Source organism: Chlamydotis macqueenii, chromosome 4 (genome assembly GCF_036417535.1).
Source record: "Chlamydotis macqueenii isolate bChlMac1 chromosome 4, bChlMac1.mat, whole genome shotgun sequence".
In the NCBI taxonomy this organism is placed as follows: Eukaryota; Metazoa; Chordata; class Aves; order Otidiformes; family Otididae; genus Chlamydotis; species Chlamydotis macqueenii.
Genome location: NC_141559.1, coordinates 16,322,988 through 16,340,277, shown reverse-complemented (window position 1 = coordinate 16,340,277; position 17,290 = coordinate 16,322,988). Strand labels below are relative to the sequence as shown.

The 17,290-nt window shown below is 36.4% G+C and overlaps 1 protein-coding gene across 2 annotated transcripts in view; it reads right to left on the bottom strand.

The window, feature by feature from the left end:
• Positions 1 to 17,290, bottom strand: part of ARHGAP10 (Rho GTPase activating protein 10) — a 147,550-nt gene that overhangs the window by 55,826 nt on the left and 74,434 nt on the right. The window contains exons 13-17 of one of the 2 annotated variants that reach the window (XM_086746308.1): positions 16,376 to 16,441; positions 9,748 to 9,822; positions 4,511 to 4,598; positions 3,142 to 3,200; positions 437 to 542 (exon numbers count right to left, since the gene is read on the bottom strand). In XM_086746308.1, the coding sequence (XP_086602434.1) occupies positions 437 to 542; positions 3,142 to 3,200; positions 4,511 to 4,598; positions 9,748 to 9,822; positions 16,376 to 16,441 (394 nt within the window). The remainder of the gene's footprint in view (positions 1 to 436; positions 543 to 3,141; positions 3,201 to 4,510; positions 4,599 to 9,747; positions 9,823 to 16,375; positions 16,442 to 17,290) is intronic. The other variant, XM_086746309.1, reaches the window with a different exon arrangement.

The following is a 17,290-nucleotide window of genomic DNA, read 5'->3' as shown; positions in this document are numbered from 1 at the left end:
CACTGGCAATTTAAAAACAAAAGCAGTCTCTTACTGAACTTAAATATATAAAATGCACTTAGCCTTGGACCAGGGCAAGTGTGAAACCAACTTAAATTTGCTAACAGGTCTCCACTATTCACTTTGCCAGAATTTGCGAAAAGAAAGTATAATGTTCCCTTTCTCACTTCAATCAAACCCTCAACTGCTGGCAAGGCTGCTAAAATAAATACTTATATGGCTTCATTAATGGATTAGATTTCTGCCTTTCCCGCCAAAATATACATGGCCTGAGTCAAACGTCTTGTCTGCTTTTGCACGTTTGGTTCTTGGTATTGTGTATGACAGCATAGGGATGGGCTTCAGCTCCAGCCACACTTAACTAATGCCCTTTGTAGTTAAATGAAGGTAAGGACAAGAGTTCCGACAAGGTAGGAAAGCAGGTCATAACACTTACTTTGCTAAATGTTTCACCAAGATTTCCAGCATCTCTTTGTTTTTTTCTGGGAGTTTATGGACCAAGAAGTGAACAGCATTAACTCGAGATTCAGGACTACCACTTTCTATGGGACGCAGAAAGAAATAACTATCTCAAAAAATAAAAATGAAATAAAATCTACACAAACACAAAGCTTCTCCCACCTCAGCATGCAAACATACTGCACACGCTTTGCTTCGCCACTTATATCACTCCAAACATAGTAATATTGAACATATGTGCTTTGCTTTCACAAGTAATCTTGTTCTAGAATTATCAACTTATTTGCTTATTTTGTGAACTCCTCTTTCAATCCACCTGCAAAAGGATGCCTTTGTTGATCTATTTTTAAAAACTGACAGCTGTAGTTATTGTTTTGTTGCATTGGACTCATCTGCTTACAAATATACTGCAAAGTGAGGAGAGGTTACTGGGTGCCACAGAGTGGAACTGCACTACTTTACATTTTCGCATCATTAACTGATTGTTCTCATTATTAGAATTCAGTTTTGTTGGTATCGTGCAGCTAAAGATACTGCATTTGTACTACCTTGCACTGGAAACTGCAAAAGACAATTCATACCCTCAGAAAGAGAAAATCTAATGACCTCTGAAGACACAGAAGAATAATCACACAAAAAATCTACTGAGTGGGATTACTACAATAAAGGGCCCTGAACAACAATGACATCCTTCTCTAGTACAGTACAGAAATAAAGTAAAAATAAGCACGGGGCTTTTTATTTTCGTGTGTTGCATGTTGAATAATTTTGGCCCCTGCAGGTTTCATCAGTACACAGATGAAAACAAGAATCTGTAAAAGTTTAAAATAATTCCACTTCTTATTTCTCCAAGTTGTATTAAATCACAAAATTACATCTCAGTAGTGGTTACAATGAGAGGAGTGGAACTATTTCTTTTGTATATAATAATAGTTAGTACAAGGTACATAAAGAGAAAAATTTAGAACCTACTCTGAATGCAAGAGGTTTTGACACCAGGACCACTCCTCAGGTCCCATTTTACTCTAAGGCAACTTCGATTGTTAAGCATAGTTCATATAAAATACCACCATATTTCTTCAGTGCATATTGCTACAGATGTTTCTTTTTTTTTTTTTTGTCTTTCCACGTTGCTACAGATTTTAGGGTTGTTTTTTAATTCTTTTGCAGTGAACACCCCTGCACAGATTGCAAGAAAAAAGGCTACCGAAAAGCAAAAACTTAAGCTTCTAGTCAGCTAATCAAAATTCAGACAGCCAGAAAAACATAAGCCTTCTTTAAAGCAAGACTACTTTACATAAGTGTGAAATCACAAACTCTAATTAAAGAGTGGCTAAGCAACTTAACCACAAGATAGAATCAAGGCTTATATCGTTTCAAACTACATTGATATGTATAAAGAAAAGAAAATTGAAAAGACAACTTTTTATTTTTGCCTTTTTCCCCCCACCATTTAATAGTTTCTGAGAAAAGGAAACTAGTCCTACTATTACTATTCCTGGTGTGCCTGGTTTTTTATAGTCAACATAGGAAACAACACTGATTATCTATTTTTAAGTATACAGTAACTCAGACCTGCAATGTTGTTGAAATTTCCCTCCACACTATCTAGAATCAACCCCTCTACAAAAAATTGCTTACTACTTATGAACACTGTACTATTTAAAAGGTAACTTCAACTGGATTCGTTTATTGAAAGAGACTATAAAATAAAGGAAAATAAGGTGAGAAATTGCTGGCAAAACTTCATAGGTCAAGAAATTATTTTAACATTTTCCAATACAAACAGACAGATGCACTATCTAGGTAAGTAATTTTGTTAAGCACTAAGGCCTGTAAGATGTGCTTTGGCAATGAATTTCATGCACTAATTCCTATTTTGAATTAAGGACCACAAGTGAAGACATTCTGCAGTCCTGGAAAGTCATTACAGCAATCTGAAGAAGATAAAGCAATTGTCTCAAAGTTTATTTTAATTTTGCTTTCCACAGTTTGCCAGAAGTGCTACAGGCTGGAAAGAAAAATCAGCTAAATATCTGTTTGATACTTTGCCAAAAATTTTCTTACGCAGTTTCCCTCCATCCTCTTCCAAAAAAAATTCCATGTACATTAGATACCATACAGCTGAACTACAAATGCTGTTGTGTCTTCTCCAAGTCTGTATTTGAACTGCCACAGTGTAATCTGGCCTGCTCTTTCCCTTTCTTTTCTACTAATATATGAGGAACATTCAAGCCAGTCTGGAATCAGAGCTAACAAGGCACTGAAAACAAGGGTCAGGCAGCTGTGCTTTAAGGCTTCAAATGAGCCCTAATTAGTGTATTTTCTTTTACTAAGCTTCATACTCTTTATAAATGGAAGAAAAAAAAATCCACAATATAAGTAGATGTTTAACAACATATAATTAAGATGATAAGAATCAATGTCTATCCAAAAGTTTTTCCATAAAAGTAAAAATTGCGCTATGCTAAGTCTGTCACAAGCTTGTTTGTCACTAGATATGTCAGATGGTGACACATGCTAGAACTGAACACTGATTAATATCTTTTTTAACATATATTTTATTCCTATATTTTTATTGGGTTGAAGAATTTTTTCTGAAATTGCATTTGCAGCATGCACCTAAGGCCACAACAGTAGTATAAGAAAATATTTCTATTTGAACTACAGTCATATATTTACTGGCAGGAACGATGAATTCTCCGTGCAACTCGTATGTCATTAGTGGCTCTGGAAGGCTCCTGTAAAACAAGGACGACACAATAAATTCATAATAAAAATCTACCTGTATTACTCTAAGCAGGAAACTTTTCTAACATTCAGTAGCGTAATCCTTTCCCTGGAGGCAGCCATTGTTATGGTGCCCTTGAATTCAATAATTTCCAGCACAAATGGAAAAGCTGGTATTGTCTTTCACCTCCCATGAGCTGAAGTGATGCCTCCAGTCTCTCATAAGGCATTTTTCCAAATTATAACACCAAAACTGTTTCTCAGATGAAGACTGTACACATATACTATGCAATTAATTCTTCATTAGTGTTTTTAAAATACAAAGAATCACAAGTCAATGCTTTACTGGAAAGAAATAAAGGTCCTAAAACAGTTAAGTCTGCTAAACAGTAGCCATACACAAATCAAAATTATAAAGGATTTCAAATGGAAAAAAATGAAGTTTAAAACCTTAGTCATCAATGAAAAATGTACTGAATAATGGAAACCAGAGTTAAAACATCAGACTTAAAAACTTCAGTTATTAAGTTGACTTTAGTGATGCTTATGAAATATTGGAGTAAACAGATGGGAAATACTCCATCAGGTGCACTTTTTTTTCCTTTCTTACTTTTTTTTTTTTCTTTCTCTTCTCTATAATCTGTAAGAGAGACTTATCTTGATAATACTTCTTAAATATTCTTAGTGGTTGAGTAATACTTTGTTTAATAAAAACAGTACATTAAAAATACTATATTTGTAGTATTTACACTACAAGAGATACACAAAAGGTCTGTGTTCTGGGTTCTTAGGCAATTTAGTAAAATATCTTGGATCAGGAACTGGCCAAGCCATTTGGACAGAGAACAAATCTAAAATTTTTTACTTTTAACACTCAAAATATTATTACTATTGCACCTAGAACATCAGAGCAAGGGCCAGAAGAAAAAGGAAAATGCTAAAAATTTCATAAGCTTTTCCTTTTTCGTTCTACCACATTAAAACACAGAAGGGCAAAAAACTTTTTTAACTATCTTAGCTGACTTTCAGTAACAACTCTCAGCAAGTTTACTAACAATTCCGCTTTCTGAACCATCAGTGAAATGCTTATATAGCTAACACAAAAATGTTTGGGGGCTTGTTTCATATGAACACAAGCATTAGTGTTGCTAAATTATTTTGCTTCCCCCAAGACAAATAATAAACATAGCATTTGCACAAAATGAACCTCTATTCCAAAATATAGGAAAAGTAAGTAACATACCTTAACACACCGCATATGAGAGCCAGAATACAGAATCCCTAGTCTAATAAGTAAATAAATAAATGCAGGCAGGCTTACCGTAGATATTGCTTCATAGCACTAGTAATTGTCTTCACTTCCCAATCTACAGAGTTTTCCAGGTCAACTTCATTGCAGGTTTTTGCATCTACAAAATAATCAAAAAGAGAAAAGGGACGTGAAAAAAAAAAAAGGTAATTCTAAATCAGCATGAACAGCAACACATCGAATTTGATCATTATATATTCACTCACATGAACATAGAAGCGTTACATCCTTCTCAGTATTAGTTAATACAAAGAAGACTTAATATCCAAACCTCTTTATGAATTCTATTTCCATATTTTGTTTTTAAAGTATGTAGTGCTGATTTTTTCTTTAATGAAGGATTAAAAAACATTTTTATATGAAAGATCTGTATAGCAATTGGTATTTTCACACCTTTAATTAAACAGAAAGATGTACACAAACACAGAAAGATCTACAAAAACAGTTTAGAAAAAAGACTCACTAAGCATAACTTATCTTTTCCTCTTCTCTTTCATTATTTCAAACCTAAGTATATCTTTTTTAAATTCTTTCCACAGCTTTACTTGTAAATGTTTATTTTGGACTGCTGACGAAAACAGCCAAAGTGCAGTATGACTCTCCTTATCGTGTGAAAACCTTTAAGAGGTGCATCAAACTTAGAAAAAGGGCTCTTCTCTATCAGCAAGTTCCCTCTACAATGAATGTCTACAATGCCTGAATGTTTCCCTTACTTGATCGGTTTTAGCCAAAAGGAAAACAATACTGCTTGCTTGACCACTTATCAGGTTTACAGAACTCCTCTCATCTTTTACCAGCTTAGTTGGTAAAGTCTTATAACAAGACAGATCAAATTCAACAGTCGTTTGTCTGAATGATCCATCAGGAGAAAGATTTATTGACAGAACACAGAAGACACCACAGCACACTGGAATGTTTTGCAATCAAAAAAAAAAACCTTTGGACCTCAAGACAGGAATCAATAGCTAGTAGACACATGAAGATCACACGTATAAGGCCAAAGCAGCCCAATGTATCTGGTAACTTCAAGTGCTTGAGCATCTGTTATTACTACTGCTACATGTTTCCTTGAGTCACTACAGTAAACTACAGCAGTAGCTGACACAGATTACATGTTGACCAGTTCATACAATTCAGAATTCATTTGTTACTTTGCTTCTCAGATGAATGACAGACACATTTAAAAAATCAAATTAGGATCCCTGATTAAAGGTGCAGTCTTTTTCTGGGACTAAATAATTCTGTTCTCAAGACTGTGCCAAGCAATTATTTCTGTAACTGAATATTCTCCCTCATTATATCAATTATTTAAATCTCATTTTAAAATACAAGTCAGATAACATTTTCTACCAAATTGCTACTAGCTAACCACCACCCAAAATACTTGAGATTGTCTCAGGAAAAAAGTTTATTTTTTTCTTCTTTTTAGCATGCTAGCTGTTTCTGTGTTCAAATTCTCCTTTTTGAGAAGAAAACCTTTCTACTGAATTAATTCAATAAATACTGCCATCATATCAGAAACTAGTGAAATCTACGGAGATTTTGTGACTAAACCACTATGTAATATCCAGTTTTTAAGTAACTGCTCCATAATCATAAGCTTCCTTTACAGTAAAAGGATGCACTTGGTTATGTGAAATTTGCTGATGAATTTGGAGAAAAAAATAACAAGCATCTGAATTCCAAAGTAAGCCTCTTAAAATAAAAAATAGAAAGCATTCTTTAAATATTTCATTATCTCCTGGGGGTAGGGGGAAAAAAAGGAACAACAAAATTTGGCCCTGCTACCAACTCCAATCTCCAATCTGACTGTAGAAGCCATCAAGACTTAAACATATTTTTTTCACTTTTGGTTTGACAGTTGCCCTACATAGCTCTATGCCCCACCACCCCATATAGTTGACTGTTCCCGCTCCATTTTCCATCTACTTCAAACATCCCAGGCCATTATATGAACTGGAACTTCAGCTGGGATTTTAAAAGTGACTCTACTAGTTTTCATGCTACTTGTTCACACAGCAGTCACTGTGCACTGAACAGCAACTTTACGCATATAAAAATAACTGTGCACATTTATGGAACAGCTTTTGACAGATCAGCTCTAAATTTTATGCAAATCTTTCTGACAATAAGGAAGCTAGCGTTTATAAAAACAGTCCAGTTCACTAAACTAGGTTAGGAGGAGACTCTCTCTGCTTTCATATGCAATATACCCACTGTGGGAGTGTATGCAAACTGTCATTTACTGCACATAAAATAATAAGGAATTCAGTGTAACTGTTTTGAGAGTTGCTGGGTTTGAAAAGGCAGAGCTACCTGAAAGTTTTCTTCTACAACGTGTAATGTCTGGCATTTTTCATGCCAGGCAGTATCAGAAATCAAAACTGAACTCATCAGTAGAAACTTCAAGTCCTTAGCAGTCACTTCATGACAAGCAAGGGTCTGTAAGAAAGCTGACCTATGTAGCAGTTTGTATGAAATCCATGTAGGCAGCTTGTATGAAATGAGCCACATCAGATCTATAACGTAGATCATAGATGAAACAGGAATGGGCCCCACATTTCAAGAACTGAGCCCCCTGACGGCTGACAACGCACTCTGAATTGCTTATAACAATTCATTATTTAACATTCAATTGCCTATAACAATCCCTGTAACACTGGAAGCACTAACTCCATATCCCTGTTTACAATAAGATATCAGATTATCTTCACGTTTTCCCCTGAAATGTAATGAGTGTTTTCCTTACCAAATGCCTCACTTAAATTCATACAAGTTTATTGCTGCAAAACAGATCACCATAGCACAATGCTAGTTACTACTGTTAATTGCAAAATTAACTTTTTTTTTAAAAGCAGAATTGTATATTTAATCACTGAGCCTCATTTTGCAGAAGACTTCGTTTCGTTACATTTTTACATTAAAGATGAAAATCCATGCATTCATAATATTAGAAAAGCATATATTGGTCTTCTCATACTCTCTTGACTCTCAATGTACTTTCCCAAATTCTAAAGAACTTATTTTGAAAAAGAGACAAAACTACATGCTATTATGTCTCTGGTTACCATTTGGAATACTTTTTAAAAAGTATTGCACTTTGGGCCTTTCAGACTGTGAACCTCATGGTCAATGATAGGTAGCTTAAAATACTTTGAAATCTTATCAAACATTTTAAAATACAGAAAGTTAATATGAGGTTTTTATGATTCTGAAAAGATCTTTAATGTAAAAGGGTATCTAACAGTACACCTAGAGACAAAGGATTAAAGATTAATCAGTCATTTTAAATTCTCTGTACCACTGTATATCAAAAAGAAACCCTCTTTCTTCTTCTCTGAGGACAGACAGATAAGAGCACAGATAGGATCGCTTTCAACAAACCACCAGAAAAAGAGCACCTGCTTGCACCCTAACTTTCTTCTGTTCAGTATTTTTGCCTCGTCTTGATACCACTGTATTGTTCCTACTTCAAATAAATATATGAATCTTGGGAATGACAAAAAATGTTTCTAATTTTAAAAAAATAACTAAAAGCAGATGCTGGAATCCCCAGTAAACTCTTCCAGCTGCTACTGAACCACTGGCAACCTGAGTCTATTTAATTTGGATACCACTAATGGCAAAGAGGAAAATTTGCCTGCCAGACCTGCACACCCAATCTAAGCCAGTAAGCACAAAGCTGAAAAACATCTTATAATATGAAAGGCATTTAATGGAGACTCTCCAAGTGATAACATGTCATTCTTCCTATGGTCGATGGTTATTGTTTATTGAGGCTAACTCAATATCTGTTAGAGATCAGTCATTTTTATTAATCCCAGTTTGTATTTGCAAAAAGAGTCTTTTGCTACAATACTTTAAAGATATAGGCAGGTTTATGTGCACTAATGGAGAACTTCAGGGTGCTGTTAATATTGATTAAAGTAAGATATCATAAATTAATATTTAGCAAGGTCATTATGACAGATTGATATGACATGCAGGTCCTCAAGCCTGATGTCTTATCATTTCTGCAGACAGTCTGTTTGAAAAAATAAAGGAAGGAAAAGAAAAAGTCTTACAGGTGGCACTGAACTGACAGCAGCATATAATATAAAAGCGCTTTGTCATTCACATAATGTCTGGGGTAATGAAATGAATTCACTTTCTGGCTTCCTCCAGTTTGCAGTGCCAAAGAACACTGTGTTATCAGCACAGATGGAGCATGCATGGTTCTGGAGAAGAGCCTGGTGCAAACTGCAAACAAGCTTCTTTGCATACCAATGAATCCCTGAGAATCAGACCTTTGCTGTCAAGTGACAGGTTTGGAAGCTCTATAAAAATGAACTAATCCCAGTGGTCTTGTCTGACTGCATGTACTGTCAGTCCTCGGGACAAGAAATTGGGAAACATGGCATATCTTGCAGTCATGGCTACTACTTTGGTGAGAGGTATCAGGCAGATGAGGGATTTCATCCAGGTGCCAGTACTACTTTTTTTTCCCCCGCACCCCTAGGGACAGCAGAGTGGCAAGAGAGCTACAGTCACTGGGATTACAGATGCATCAAAATTTCTAGAAATAAAAGGAGGAAGTTTCTGAGAATAATTTTATGAATCAAAAAAAAAAAAAAAATCTTAAAAGCCACACATGACTAACTAGGTATAAGAGAGTCTAAGACGTTACCCACACATAAGAGCTATACTACTAAGTTTATAAAAACAAATCCTTTCTCCATCTGTCTCCTGCCTTGGCACACGGTTATTATTAATAGGTATAGCACATTCTTCCTCTTAAACCAAAAAGCTCTTTGCCAGCAGGCTTAAACTAAATGTCTTATTTTGCACAGTGATTAAAGACACACATGGGCGTGTACACCTGTACATCTTAGACAAAAGGAGAAGAAAGGTGGAAACTTCAAACAATGACGTAATAAACTTCAAAGTTTCTTGAATCTGGTATTTTGAATTTTCTGATCGGACTCTTCAACTTAGGCTGCTTTCATCCCACTTAAACCTTGCACAAAGCCCATGATTTATTCCTACACATCCCATAGCAGTTCTCTTAGTTTATTCCTACCAACTAATTTTGGTCTTGCTAAACCAGGGGAACTTACAACGATACCGGGATTATTTGCATGGACTAAAGCAAACTAGATTTGACCCATATAAAGAACAAGTACAGGCACATGCTTTTAAAACTAAATATTGACAGTAAAACAACACAAAATAAAATATTGAAAAAAAATGATAGTAAAATAGAGGCATACCCATCAACAAACTCAGAAGTCTCTGGACCTTTGAACTCACCCCCACAACTCTGTACAATCCTTGGTCATTTATACCTATTATGCAAAAGGAGAAAAAAAAAAAAAAAAAGAGGCAGAAAATCAACCACAGTCAAATTTAACATTAAAACTTTTCCCCAGGTAAAAAATCCTCCTCAAAGACGGACTACACAGTATTAACACAGTTATGAGAACAACATTATAAAGAAAGTATTGCATTAGTTCTTTTGTGCTCTTAAGATAAGTTCAAGTTATGTCTTGATAAAGGTTTCATGTACTTCAATTGCACTTCAGGAACTGGGAGTAGAAGCAAACAGGGAGAAATCTTGTGTGAAAAAAAAATCACTGATTTTTTATCACTGATTTTCAGATTTTTTTATTCTAATAACAAAAGAACTGAAACAACAAATGCTAAATTAAGATTTCTTTAATAAATGTAATTTTGCTTCTTTCCAAATATGTGGCTGACAAAAATATTTTGGCTAAAATAAAGAAAAACTTGAGCATATTCCCAGTCCTCAAAACCAATGCTTTTTCAAGTTTGTAAATGCTTTTCATTTAAGATACAAGGCCTTATTCCAACCCACTGTGGTCCACATCCTAGTTATGACCAAAGGCACCAGGATATTGAAATCGGCACTTCTGGTTTTGCTTGGGACGAGCAGAGTAGCCATAACTGGCATAATGCTTTCAGTCCCCTACTCTCATTTCGTGCTCTCCACTTTCCTGTCATTCCTCTGTGCCCTTCCGTCCTCTCATACACATTCACTTCTCTACCCCTTTTCTTTCCCTGCTTTTGCCTTCCTTTACCACACCCAGTTTTATCCACAGGAAAGTAAAACCATGAATATAAATTAAAGGAAAATGAGGGGGAGAGAAGAAGGGGCAGGGAACAAAAAGGGCAAAATAAGTTCTGTCTTTGCTGCATTGCTTCAGAACTCGTATAGTGCAGGGTAAAATACTACAGTCCTGAAGCTGACACAAATGTTTGAGGCCACATGATAAGCAGCCATCTACAACCACCACCATACTCTACTTCTATATTCACATTGGCCTGGAAAAGTAGAAATGCCACAAAATACCTGTGTTTCTACTCCAAGGAAATCTTTTCAAATAACAGATTATGTGGTATTCTTATTCAAAACATCCTTCAACAAAGGAAGACTTGTGGAGAATTCCCAGTTTCAATACCAAACCTTTCCAATCCGGAGAAGAAAAATTAAAACCAGTAACATGAGAAAAAGTTTCTTTCTAAATAAGTATTAGATGAAGTATGTTAAAAGCATTAGCCTTTTAATGAATTACTGTCAGACACAACCATAATAGACAGCAATAATTTTCAATACAGTGGAGAGAACTTCGCATTTTCTAACTCCTGCTCCTTGCTACATCTTTTCCTCCTTCTCTCACTCCCTCCTCTGCCTCACGCAGCCTGCAGCCTCCTCAGCCATCCCAGGTCTTTGAGAGCCTGCTAAACTCCCTGTTAGCACTGCTCCATCCTTTGTCCCAGCAGGGAACTGATGGGCTATGGCAGCAGCTGCTACTTCTCTCAGTTGCTCCACCTGGGCAAAACTGGCCCCTTTCTTTCCCTGGGATGCAGGCATCACTGTAATGATGTCTTAAACTAGATATCATATTCAGAGTTGGCTCAAGTAAGCCAGATCTCCAGTATTTAACCCGTGGTTATCAAAAGCCACAACTCTAGAGTATGCTTACAGTTCAGCTGTGCGCAGAAGAAAAAACCGCAAAAACCAACTATGTGGCCACAATATGGTTCTCAAAATCCGAAGTTATCAACCCAACCAAGTTTTCCATGATCCCCAGAACAACAGTGTGATACTATACTATACACTACTCAAAGACTACCAACACTACCAAAAAAAAAAAAAAAAAGCCAAATCAACATAGTCTTTGATTCATTCCAAACAAGGATGCACTAGGAATCTGTCCTGAGAGCAGCAATTATTTTTTACCTCAAATTTCTCAGAGCTGTTCAGGAAAACTCTTGTACAAAAGTAAAAACAAGCTTTTTAACGCTCTGCCAAAATGCATCACACTTTTTTTTTTTAATACAATGTCCTCCACTACTTTTAGTACAACAAAAGTACTTTAGTACTACAAAAGGCTTTAGAACAAGCCTTCCACATCGTATGCAAGAAGACAAAAAGCTGAAGAAACACTATCACAGTGAAATACAGCTCAGCTTTTGCTTCTCTCCAAAGTTATTTCGTGGCTTCCTATGCTTCTAACATTAAAACTAGGGGGAACCAAACTGCGTTGACCCCAAACATCAATTTAAGGGCTTAAAAATAATTAAGGTTAAACCACAGAAACTACTGCTCAATATTAAAAAAGACATGATATGCAAAAGTCTCTGAAATTATGGCAGTACTGAAACTAAGACAATCCTCCAGCAATAATCATGAGTCTATGATAGTAATTATCAGATAATTGATCAGTTTCAAATTCATCAACTTGAAAAAAGCACAGCTAATTGCTAGCAGGCATCAGGAAGCACAAAGAGGAATTAATATTTCAACATAGTTTTAAATGATACCGTTAAGTGATGTTTCATGTAAAATATACAAACCTGGTTTGAAACAGTACTATTTCTGATTTAATCTGCACATTTCAGTTTTTCAGCATATCCAAGACCGATAATGCTTGGCATTTACAGAACACAATTGATGAGATGACTCATTGCAAGGAATAGCTTAGCACTGACTAAAATGCTGAACGGATCAGACGCTGTGTCTGCCGGCTCAACCAGTCACTATTGGCAACTTCGAGTGGTAAAGCCCCGCAGCATAATTTCCTTCATGTTTACATTACCTCAAGATGTTTGGCTGTCTGATACTGGTATTTGGCACAGGTATACAATTTGTGAAACATGCTTAGAAAAAAATAAGGTATTGTAAGGAGAATAGTAATTTATACTATTGTAAGCAAGGTATGTAGGCAAGTTTACTTTGTGGCTGGCATTTGTACATGTGGCTGACAGACTAGTAACACAGATGCAAATGCAACTTTGTATATTAAACTCCACAGTATAGAAACAGCCATAGAAGTGACACTCTAAATTCAAGGTAATGCCAGATTTTTTTTTTTTTTTTTTTTTTTGTTACGTGAAAAGGTTTTCTACTTTATCCTCACCCTGTTCGTTCTTTCTCATGAGCAGACAGGCTGGACAGACAGCTCAATGCTGCCATCTCTCTCTGCAGCTCAGATTAGCAGCTCCAGTAGTCCTAAAATAAAGACAAACACCGCTCTCTGGCTAACATTTACCTACCACATGCTCACAGAAGGCACGACCAGCTACTCGCACACAAAAACATGCACAGAGTCTTTACTACTGGAGCAAACAGCTCTTTGATGTTTCTATAAACTTTTACCCCGTTATATTATTCTCAGTACAAAATTATAAATAAAATACTCCGAACAGAATCCCAAAATGTTCTCTCAGGGACCAAATACTGGTGTGCATCCAGCCAGCACTGTGCTCAGCATGTGACAGACAGGCTGCATATCTTGATGCCTCAGCATCTCCTGCCAGGTAAAGCACAGCCAGCATCTTATAAGGCAATGCTGAATCAGAAGCTTACATGCATTTTAACCAAGACAGTGCCTTTGATTCTTCTATTCATTCAGAGCAAATAATTTCCTCCTTGCCTTTATAAAAGAGAATGTAACTGAGAAAAAATTATCCAGCCATTGACATGTTTATATTCAATACCTCTCTTATGCTCTTCTCTCTCTGAATACCAGACTTTCTCTGCTATGACATGACAAGACTATTCTCAGTTTCCACCCACGCTAGACTGTCCTCTCTTTCCACCCACGCCAACCTCACACCCATTATGATTAAAAGAGATAAAAACATGGCACACAAGCACAGTCTCTGAAGAGGCATCTGTCCTGTTTTCTTCTGCTGAACATAACTTGCCTTTGATGTGTTATCATTAAAGTAAAATAATCAAGTAAAAATTGTTTTAAGAAGAAGTATAGGTATAAAATCTGCAGCCTGAAAGATGTATTTTCTTCATCATACAGCTATTTGGCCAAACTCTTCTGAGGGAAACAACTGAATTTTCTCCTGGCCCCTCATTTGTTTAGCTCAGCAGATGTCAGCAGAAGGTCCTGCAGGTGCTGCAGAAAACAAACTGATCCTTTAGGAATGCTTCAGTTATTCTCGTGGATGAAGTCAGGATTTTGTTTGTTAGGCTTTTTTTTTTTTCCTTAAATGCAGTTGATGTTAAGTTCAGTATTGATAAACAGAAAATCATCAACAACTGTTCAAAATGCAATGGACGAATGAAGTTCATTGAAACAGAGCTCAGTGGATTGCTGAGTTCCTGGAAGGTAGTACCTCACCTAAACCCATTCTTGAAATCTTGGGAAAATAAATATTCATTGAATATTGATTTTTTTTCCTTAAGTATTCCCAACAAAATTAATACATAAAAATCATTTTCATTGGTAGTAATCACCACAAAGCACTCTATTGACTCCAGGTCTTATAAAAGCTGTACACAAGGAATAATGAAGCTGCAAGGTCCCCAAAGACACAAAATACTGCAGCTAACTTTGGTAACTTTAATTCTCTTCCAAGAATGCTTCAGGGCAGATCCCACTACAGGGACACATGCTTCTAACCTATGTAAGCTTATCATCCGTATTTAACAGTCATAGGTGAGGTTACACATATATTTTGCACCTTCTTACATGTCCCTAAATCAAGGCATAAAGAATAGAGTGGACTTGAACCACTACTCAGTTTAACCTATCCACCCACAGCCATGAGAAGAAATCCCATACCTAACCCATTTTCTAAATAGCCACTTCATGAAGAAAGTGTTCATGCTTTTTCTGCAGTTATGTTCTTGTTTCACTTTTCTTGCAGGGCATAAAAGAAAGAAATAAAAGACTGCTTTAAGAAAACTATTTGAATGCACCTATAGATAATAAACCAAATATAGTTACAGTGTACTCCACACTGCTTACAGTAAGCACGATTCATAAGGTATTGCAAGGAAACCAGTCACTGTGCTGTAGGACCAAAATCAGCCTTTCATTGCATGACCACATGCTACCCTTTTCATAAAATCAGCCTCATCCAGTGCCAAGAGAAGATCCGTTCTATATCGAAGAACAGTTTTGCAGTGAAGGCAACTTATCCATAGGATGCCAGCTTTATCCACAGTGTTTCTCAGCCGAAATATTCAGATTGTAAATGCCAGTGACTGAAATCTTTAAAGTGATGAGACGGCAAGCCTTATTTGAAAAATATTCAAAAGAACAGAATGAACAAAAATAACACTGGATAGAATATGGTCTAATCTGGAATAACATCTTTAATGCATCAGACAGGACTGACACAAAAAAAGTCCAAGAGAAAAAAAAGATTTCAGATACTTCTTGCTGTTTAAATGCTAAATTCTCAACATCACAAAGGCTGCTCAGTCTTACTAATAATATTGCATAGTAAGTGCATACACAGAAGACACTGCTTTTAAGGAAGACCTTGCATTGACAGGAAGTGTGACCAACTCATTATTCTGTTCAGCTATTTTATTTAAGTTGGACTGCAATACAAAGATAGATATAAATACTCTGCCCTATGCACTGCTAAATCGCTAGAAAAAAGATACAGTTCCTGAAAAATCATAAATTTCCCCTTTGGGAGTGGAAAGAAATGTCAACAGTTTAGGAGAAAAACAAAATTCAGACAGCGAAATGTCAACATCTCTTAACAAACTAAGAAATATATCATAACCAATTACCCAATTTCATCTCTTCACCTCTTTTTAAAAACAACAACAACAAAAATAAAAACACAAACAAACAAGCAGATTCTCCACGCAATACCATTGTGAGGCAGTGAGCCTCAGAGCAGCTGGTCACTTCACATTTCAGCACTTCCATACGAGGATTGTTGTCTCCTCACACGGCAGCAATATCCAAAAGCTGACATTATCCAGTGCCCAAGTTACACAGGGTATCTGACACAGAGCCTCTCCACAATCATAATCCCAACTACCTCTTGAATACTGTCTGCATACTGACCTTTCTCTTCTCTCTCCAGTTTTGGAGGTACAACAGTGAGTAAACGCAACAGTAAGCCTGACAGCATCCTTGGCTCTGGTGTGAGACCAACTCCACCAGAAGTACTTCAACACTTTGTTATTCACTTGCCTGCTCAGCTCCTATTCTTCTGTCTTAAGTGACTGAACAGAAAGCCTCCATTCAAGTCCACAAATGGAATACTAAAATGAATTAGTCTGTTCCAACAGCAAAGCAAGGGTACAGGAATAGCCTACAAGATGCGGGGCTTTTTTCTCAGCTGTTGCGCACAAACATTGGCTTCTTTTGTCAAGAGAGGTGCTATTACCACCTTCTGAGCACTTCTTGAAAACACATTTCTTGAAGGAAAGCCATACATAAAAGTCTGGGACTGGACAGAAGGAAGCTCCTGCCCTGGTCAGTGTAATCAGTATATCTACCATGTTAAGTCTTTCCCAGAGATCTACATGATACTAGATAACACAGGCCTACTTTGAAGAGCAGGCTAGCTGGTCTACCCCTTCCACAAACAGGTTGGGTTGATCATTACCTCGTGTTTCAACAGCACTGATGCACTTTTTGATGATGGTGAACCCTATCTTATCCAATTGTGCACCTACAAGGAAAAAAAAAAAAGTTTTAAAAGTTTTGAAGGATCATTACAAGTACATCTTTCACTGAAAAATAAGGCTGGACTTCATCACATTGCTAGTACTTGGCAAACAAAATATTCTGGAACAGGAATACTTCAGCACTTTTTCTAGAGAAATTCCCCTTTTCTCCTTCACAACTCTGTCTAGCCCAAGTAACAATGGTAGTGGCTTCACTCAATCTGTTCACACCATCAGCCTTTGAAGAATGAGATCTCTGATTAGGCACATACGTTGGCAGATGCAAAACGGAATTTAACAGTACTTACTGGAATATTGACATCTGAGAGAGTTCACCAAATGGGACAAGGAAGATGAAAAAACATAATCACCAACAGCAGGGCTTTTACTGAGTCCTACCCTAAGCCAACGAAATTCCCACACTAAAGATACAGGACACACATATATCATTTCACACCAGTTAATGATCTAACCACGCAAAAGCAGATGCATTAAAAGGACAACAGCTGAGATCCAGCATTCCTTTGTTCCTCCTATTTTATTCTTTTTCTTCACATCAAAACTTCATTTAAACACTTATATTGCAAAACTGCCCTTCCCTCAAACATCCAGCTTTCTTGCTCCTGGGGACCTGGGTCTTGCACCACAAAAATAAAAATCCATGGAAAAATTTCTGTTAATAACATCAGGATCCAGCTTTAACCAACAAAAAAAAAAAAGCATAAATTGCCTGATCATGCAAGAAGGATGAGTGTTTTCACTCACATACTTTGCTAACAGAAGAAAACTAGCATTGTTTAAAGAAAGCCATCTCTTCCAAATCCACATTTTAAATACATGCACTCAGTTTTTTT